This window comes from Etheostoma spectabile, unplaced genomic scaffold (genome assembly GCF_008692095.1).
Source record: "Etheostoma spectabile isolate EspeVRDwgs_2016 unplaced genomic scaffold, UIUC_Espe_1.0 scaffold340, whole genome shotgun sequence".
Taxonomy (NCBI): Eukaryota; Metazoa; Chordata; class Actinopteri; order Perciformes; family Percidae; genus Etheostoma; species Etheostoma spectabile.
In genome coordinates this window covers 617795-625962 of record NW_022605588.1, presented here as the reverse complement: position 1 = coordinate 625962, position 8168 = coordinate 617795, and the positions used below count along the sequence as shown (strand labels likewise).

The window sequence follows — 8168 nt, the reverse complement described above, 5'->3', positions numbered from 1 at the left end:
CCCTGGGCCCCCCTTCTAGACCTGCCCCTATTTATGAAGTCAACCAAATAGACAGGACAACAATGAATTCAGCTTACCAAGGGAGCCAATAGAGCTCAGCAGTGCTATTAATAATTTACTCCATATGGATTTTGATTATGAGCCATATTGTCTAAACCATCCGAGATTGACTGGCAACGAGCTATGAGGTTGAGAAACAAAAGTTTTTGCTCCTGTGAAAACTACAAGTCTGTATGAAATCAAACTTGTTTTAAGAAAATCCTGTTTTATTCACGATTTTATGGAAAAATATTACACTGAAACAGCGACGTCTCTGAAGAAGCGGGGTTATAGCAAGGAACACCATTTGTGTTTAATCAAAATTTTTAAATTACAGTCTGTGCAGTGTGACTCCGAAACGGGCTTTAATAATGTGTATTTGTGATTTTATGTGAGGTGAAGGAGGTCTTTCTGTTATTTATATATTATATGTTATTTTTATATGCATATTCCTACTGATCTAAATGGGCTGTAGTAAATAATAGAAACATGTGATAAATAGCAAAAGCTATTTTGATCATAACCTACATGAAGGTAGGCTTTAGCTGTACCTAATAAACTGGCAACTAAGTGTACATGAACTTAAGCATTTTGCATTGAAACAGCAACCTTACTGGTTGAATATTGAAAGTATGGAAATATAGAAAGAAGACACACGATGTAACACATCTTGCTTTTAGTTTGATCGACTATGTAATTATTTTCTTGATGACATGCGCAATAGTTGTCTATTGAACGTCCATAACTCAAATTGATTCATGTTAATCAGATTCCACACAGATAATGATGAATGACATTTGTTTATGGAACATGAAGTTTAAATAACCCTAGATATGTCTTCTAGCTTCATGTGTCCTTTTCTAGTTTGTAAGTGACTCTTCTTGCTCCCCTGCAGTCAGTGAAGGGGCTGGCCATCCAGCCATCACCATATTTGGGCGTAGAAACAATGACATTAGGAGGATTACGGTAGTCAGCACCACATTTTCATTATTTCATTATTTTAGTACCACCTTTTTATTATTTCATTATTTAAAAAACAAATCAAAATGACAGTCTCAGAATGACAGTTCCATATTATGTTGCTGTTGTTAGAAATCTTTGCATGTCCAAATTCATTGTTGATGAAATCAGACAAAATCGTCTTGTCACTGTGTATACTTGTAAAACCTACGGACAGATGTAAATGGTGACCAGTAGCATCCATTTATGAAAAACCATTTCAATGAAGAAATGTGGAGATACAAGGTTTTTGCTCGACAGCGACGATATGCAGAAGACTAAAGAGCTGCCACGGTATAGTACTGTACGATGTATCAGCAGGTACACTGGTCCGCTGCTGTGGTGTAATTGTTGCTGTGGTAGTACCGAAGCTCTCTCTTTTCTCTCACACACACACACACACACACACACACACACACACACACACACACAAACACACACGCTGCTAATCACAGCTTGGTACAGGTAGTGAGACGTTGGGACTGCTGGTGATTGAGCCTCCCTGGTGGATTGGAGGCAGGAATCTGACAGACTCAGATAAAAGCGCTGTTTGGAGTTGCCTGCAGCATCAAACAGCATCAGCCCCCCCCCCCCCCCCCCCACTTCTCCCCTCCCCACTCTTCATTTCTCCCTCTTTTTTGGTTTACTCTGTTGCCATGGCTACGCCCAGCCGGAGCCGTCATGTTGTAGAGGAACCTGTCAGGCTCGGTGTTCTCAGATCACCTGATGTGGGTCACCTCCACCGGCGGCCTCTTTCACACGGCGTCACTGTTCAATTCAGCTTAGATGAAGTCGGCGCTCCGCAGCACGTCGGCTTATTTTCCGTTGTCAACGTTGAGCTTGTACAATTTTCCCCCTGTTTTTTTGAGGAGGACCCCTCTGAACAGCAGAGGAAAAAAAACATAAATACATCTCTCTTATCCAATTTTCACGTCTATGGAGTGAGTCTAGTCAAAGCAGCGTGATTTGAGTGGAGGATGGGATGAAATTACCTGTTCAGAGTCACGCTGAGGGGATAGGAGTGTGTGAAGAGGGGCCTTTTCTTTATGAATGAGAATAGTAGTAGGTAGGATAGACTGATTTGAAATCCACTTAAAGCTGAATTCCCCCCCGGAAACATTTTGCGAGAAACATATTAACTGTTGTTCTGGATGCTGTGCCTTCATAATACACTGCAACAACAATAAAGAGCGGTCACCTCTTTTAGCTGGCTGTCCAGTTCACAGTCATGCAACTCTGCTTGCTGCCAGAGTAAAAGGGGGGGGGGGGGGGTACCTATGCCGACTGTATAGATTGCACTACAAATGTAAGCTGGCCTGCCATTCAGCACAGATTTGCATTTCCTGCTGTTTGTTTCCGATATTCGCTCACTTTTCAGTGTGAATGAATGAAAAGTGAGAGGGGGTGGAAGTTGTGCAAGGTGACGAGAGGATGGATGTGGAGAGAGGGAGAGAATGAGCAATGTCGTGATCAAGAGACGCTGGGACACAGAGAGGGAGATGAATGGGGCTGAGAGCAGGAAAATTGGACAGGAGGCGGGGAGTGAATGAAGATAGAGAATGGCTCGAGATATCAGGAGACAGAGATTGTGAGCTATGTGCAGGTAATAAACAAGGCAGAAATAGATAGATATCTCCAGAGAGGAAAAAGAAAAGTGTGTGATTGTGCGCATGGGGAAGAGGGTTGCGGTTGAGGGGGGTTTGTTCCTCCCAAAAGATCAGAAAAAAAGCAGAAGAGAGGGAAAGAGAGAGAAGCAACGGGAGGAAAGCTGGAGAGTGTGAATAATGACACAAGCAGGAAAGATTTGGATGAACATGCTGTACTTAGACTAACTTGGCCAGCTGAGACGATGTGTATCCCTGCTAAGCTCTCCTTTAGGCAGGCTTAGATCTCATCAACTCACTCCAGGTTGGCACGGGCTTCAAATGCTGCTGCTATGAAGCCCTGGATTAACTATACAGCCGTCACTCAGACACCTAAACAGGGGTCTGGAGAGGCTTATCCTATACACCCCCCCACCACCACCACCACCACCCACCCACAATCGACACATCCGTCCGTCTTCAAAGGAGCTTTGATCGTAGGCTATGGCGATATCTGTAGCCTCCGATCATGTTAATTGTGTCATGATTTTAAAAGAGGTTAAATGAGCATGTCTCGTTCCCCCCCGCCCCCCTCTTTACTTCTCCTATATCTTTTTTCAGGCATGTGTATGAGTGTTCCTTTTTTCATTCTGGTGCTTTTCCAGATCCCCCCACCCTTCCTCCCTCCCTCCCTGTCTCTGGCTCTCATATTTGGAGGCCCTGCAATCGATAGGGTCTGTCTGTGATTGGGTTGCCTCGCGTGATTCATTTCTGTAACCTTGGTGATGGTTTGATGTGAGGGCTGCACCCATGTCCGTATTATGACTCAGTGAGCACGTGTGGAGAGGAGAGGCTGGTCAGGGGAGGTATCGATTGGTCCTTCCCTGCCCTCTTCGCTCTCCCCTCCATCTCCCTCTCTTTCTTTATCCATTTTTTTTCTCGCTCACCATGCAGCCTTGATAGTTTAGCCATAATTTGAAATGACTTTGTGTTCTCAAAAAATCATTATTTAACCCTAAATGTTCCCTTGGGTGTTAATGTTTATCTCTTTTTTTCTCTCTGTCCCTTCTTTGCCTCTTCCCCCCCTTTCTCCCACAATCTCCTTCCCATCTTTCTCTCTCGTTCCAGAATTCAATCAGACACAATCTGTCCCTGCACAGTCGCTTCATCAGGGTGCAAAATGAAGGGACGGGGAAGAGTTCGTGGTGGATGCTGAACCCAGAAGGAGGGAAGATGGGCAAAGGCCCCAGACGACGGGCGGCCTCTATAGACAATGGCACCCGCTACCTGAAGACCAAGGGTCGCATTAGCCGTAAAAGAGCAGGGGCCGTAGGCCTTGGACGGGGACAAGGTCAGGGTGCCGGACCCACAATGCAAGGCTCCCCTGAGCATGGCAGTCCAGCAGGGAAAGGAGGTGTGAGTATGGGGGGTGAGGAGTTTGACACCTGGACGGACCTCCATTCCCGCACCTCCTCCTCAGCCTCCACACTAAGTGGCTGCCTGTCCCCGATTCTGGCTGAGGCGGAGGCTGACGAACCAGAGGAGGGTGGGCTGTCTTGTTCAGCCTCCCCTCGACTGTACCCCAGCCCCACCAGCACCCGCTCCCCAGCCCTGGGCACTGGGGGCCACTGTCCAACCGTGGAGCTGCCCCAGCTGACTGACCTGACAGGGGCTATCAGTCTAGATGAGAGTGGCTACCCCCAGCCACAGCAAATCAAATGCAACGGTTATCCCTACGTGCCTGCGCCCAAGGCAGAGGGCTCCTACTGTGGGCCCATGTATGGACAGCCTTCCATGGGCATGCTCCGGCATCACACTCCAATGGAGACCATCCAGGAGAACAAGCCAGTCAGCTTCCAGCGCCAAATGAGGGGCTACTCAGAGAACAACGCTCTACAAAGTCTGCTTACTGAGGGACCTCCGTACTGCAACAAAGACACAGTGCTGGGCCAGGGACGCGAATCACACACACTAATGACACAGGGGACCAATAGCGTTCATACCCAGCACAGCCACAATCAGAATCCCAGCCACAATCATAACCACAATCACAGCCAGGAGCATGCTCACAATCCTGGTCTACACAATGGCCATGGCTCAGTCCATGACCAGAACACAACCCACCGTCAGAGCCACAATCAGGGTCACAAACACCAAGCCAGCCTCGACTACAGCCACAGCCACAAGCCCCACCCTGCCCATGACTATGGTCCGAGTCACGAGCACGGTCACAGTAACAAAGTAAACACCAGACATGATCACAACCCTCCCTCCAGCCAGAGTCACATGCACAACCACAACCCCCATAACCGTATGCACAGTGGGCCTCACCCCCAGGCCCTCTCCCCACGGGTAAGCACCGACATCCTGCAGCCCTACAGCCTCAAAACCTCTAACCACTATGGGCCCCGACCACACCTCCCAACATCGCCGTCCCTGCCGCCCAACCCCGCCGGGGTCATGGATGTTCCCCAGGATCCTTGCCGCCTGGCGTCCGCACCTCACCCCCGTCACCAGCCTTACCCCGGAGCTCACCATCATGGTCTGACCGACTCCTGGCATGGGTACTACCACAACAACCACCAGCCAGGGAACGCTGGTTACCAGGGGCAACAGCACAACTCCCACAGTAGAATGGCTGCCAATCTGGAGATGGAGAATGTCGCTAGTAGCCTGGACTGTGATGTGGACTCCATCCTGCTCAATGACTTTATGGACACAGAGAGCATGGACTTCAACTTTGACGGCTCTCTGTCCCAAGGCATGGGCATGGGGATGGGCATTAGCTTGGGGGCATTTGCTTGTCCTCCATCAGCACACAGCAACCAGAGCTGGGTGCCAGGATGAACCCAAGCCCAAAGGTTTGGACTGACACATGACCTGAAAGCTCACCCACTGGGCCAGGCTGCTGGGGGGCTGTACCCTTGGACTGACTGACTGACATTTTGTTTCCTGAGGACTACGTACACCCTCACATCCTACGCTTTCTCTTTCTCCCCCACTCTGTTTATAAAGCCTTCTGTCTCCATATTGAACCTGCCCCCCATACTAGCCCAGTCCTAAAGCCCCCCTTGTTCATGCCCTTCAGTTTTTCTTTGTTTTTGTTTTTTATGGTCTCTTCGCAATCTCACTCTGCCTGTCCTAAGCTCTCAAGCACTTTACATCCATCCTTTTCACACAGATGCAGTAACAAAACAGACCAGGCAAAGTCATGATGTGTGTTGGCTTAAATTTAATGTATGCAATCCACTTTACAGTATTATCTCCTTCTACAAAGGAGGTGTTGTTTTTGACTTGAGAACATGATCAAACAGTTGCATAAATATCTTTAATGTAGAGGTGCTTTTAGATTGGGGGTTAAAAGGCAGGGAAGGCTTTGAGGGTTGAAGGATGAAGAAGAAGGGTTTATAGAAGAAGAGGGAATAAGAACTAAAGGGATGGAAGGGGAAAAAGGAAGGAGAAACGCCTGGGTCTTCTCTCCCCGGTTTGTTTCAGTGCAGGAGGACAGCCATACATCAGGCAACCAACAGCACCACTCCAATGAAATGCAACGTCCCATCTTTAATCTCCAAAGTAATGCCAGAGTAATGCATCACTATTGCAAATCTAATGCGCCACTCTGTGTTTTTTCAACCCCCCCCCCCTCCTCAACTCCGGACACACCGGCTTAATGTGTTTTGGCAAAAGTGATGATTAAAGTCACTCTGCACTAAATGGGGGGAGGGATTGAAAGGGCTGGTGTTGAAGAGGGGGGCACTGAGGGGAGATGATAGGAAAGGAGAAATGCAAATATTCCCTCTGTGCCTCTTCCTCTCCATTTTGTGGATTTATGTAGCTTTTCCCGTAATGAAATAAGCAACGATCAGAGCCTGCTGTACATCCTGAGGAGCTCGGTGATTGGCCTGCGCCAGGCTGCCTCAGCGTGGCTCCTTCACAGGCTGACCCCAGAACAGCTTACCGAGCAGCTGTGGTCAGGCCAGCATGTTGATGGAGCTGCCGTCGTCAGACCCCAGTCAACCTTGTCTAATTCACTAACACCCAGGTTCAAGCCCACTATGTGCTTTTACTCCTGCGAATTGCACACTGATGAACAGCGTCAGCTGATTACTGTTTGGTGCTATCTCCTCTGCCCAGAACCCCTCCTATCACAGCGCCCCATCCCGAGGTTACTCGGAGGGTAAACAAGAGTAATTAACCGCCAAACAAGATGGATGATTTATGCAAGTGCGTGTATTCGCTCATCGGCACAAAGTCATAATTCTTTCTCCCGCCAAGAACAAGGAGGGTGATTTTTGAGAGGTGAAGCCCAGCGACAAGGTAGGCAAGCGGTGTCTCAGTGTCCTTCAAGTCCTTCAAGCATTCCCTTTACAAGCATTCCCCGCCCTGCCCCGGCCATAGCTTTACTTTGCTGTCGTCTTTTCTTGTGCTCGTTCTGTGATCGTGCAGTTGTCTGTCCTGTTTTAATACAGCATGGATAGAAGCTTTCGTGTGCATTTGATTTTCTTCATTCCCAGAGGGGAACCATGCAAAAGGGGAGGCATTCGCCAACCCTTGTCCTGGCACCTGTCCCACTCAAGATACAAAAAACAGGAACAAGAGAGAGAAGAAAGGTAGATAGATACAGTGAGACTGAGCGAGGGTGGGGGGAGCTATGTGAGTAGACAGGATTTGGAAGAATGGGAGAGATTTTCCAGCTCGGTAGCTTTCTGTACAATTGGCTGTTTGAATCAGGCCAAATGTCAAGTGGCGCTCAGCCAGCTCCAGCGAGCTTTGACCAGAAAGCCACTTCTCCCTGCTGATCAAGGACAATGACGGGTATTTCCATAAACGTTTCTTTTGCTTTTTTCTTACCTTTTCATGAGTTAAGATAGCCCATTGTTGTAACCCAACTGTAATTTGTTCTCTGGCCTGTGTGCACTTGTGTGTCAACCTTCTTGTGGGTGTGCGAGTGTGTGTGTGTGTGAGTGTATCACAGTGATGTTCCAGAAATGATTAAGGAAATATTGTTGAGAACTAACTTGCCCTGGTATTGTCCACGTTGGGATGAATGCAGCATACATAATATATACAGTTTATATTTATTGGTTATGGAGACGGGTCTATGGAGGCCCGCTCAGACCCCGTCACTGCTTTGTCCTCTTCATGACAAGGAGGCAGAATGCTTTCAGTTTAACTACATTTCATTCTGTACATAATCTATACTGAGAAAATTGTATTATAATTTTTTTGCAAATATCATTTTTTTTCTTTTCTAAAATGATGTATCTGCTCATCTGGTGACCGTAAATAAAAACGAAAAAGAACATGATGTTTTTCCGTGTATCTGTGTGGTATTTGCATGCACAAACACAATGGTGTCAGGTGGAAACCTTGGATCTCTTGCATATAAGGCTAAAGCGTGAATTATGCTTCTGTGTTAAATCTACACCATGGCTATATAAAAGATTCTATATAAAAGAGACTTTAGATACAGAATTAGGGACCACTAAGGTCTATATAAAAGGAGACTTTGATTACATATTAGGGGACCACATAAGGTCTATAATA

At 47.3% G+C, this 8168-nt stretch overlaps 1 protein-coding gene across 1 annotated transcript in view; it reads left to right on the top strand.

The window, feature by feature from the left end:
* Positions 1-7915, top strand: part of foxo6b (forkhead box O6 b) — a 53820-nt gene extending 45905 nt beyond the window's left edge. Inside the window, exon 2 of the mRNA XM_032511233.1 lies at positions 3750-7915. Within this exon, the coding sequence (XP_032367124.1) occupies positions 3750-5468 (1719 nt within the window). The 3' untranslated portion in view covers positions 5469-7915. The remainder of the gene's footprint in view (positions 1-3749) is intronic.
* Positions 7916-8168: the final 253 nt, after the last annotated feature.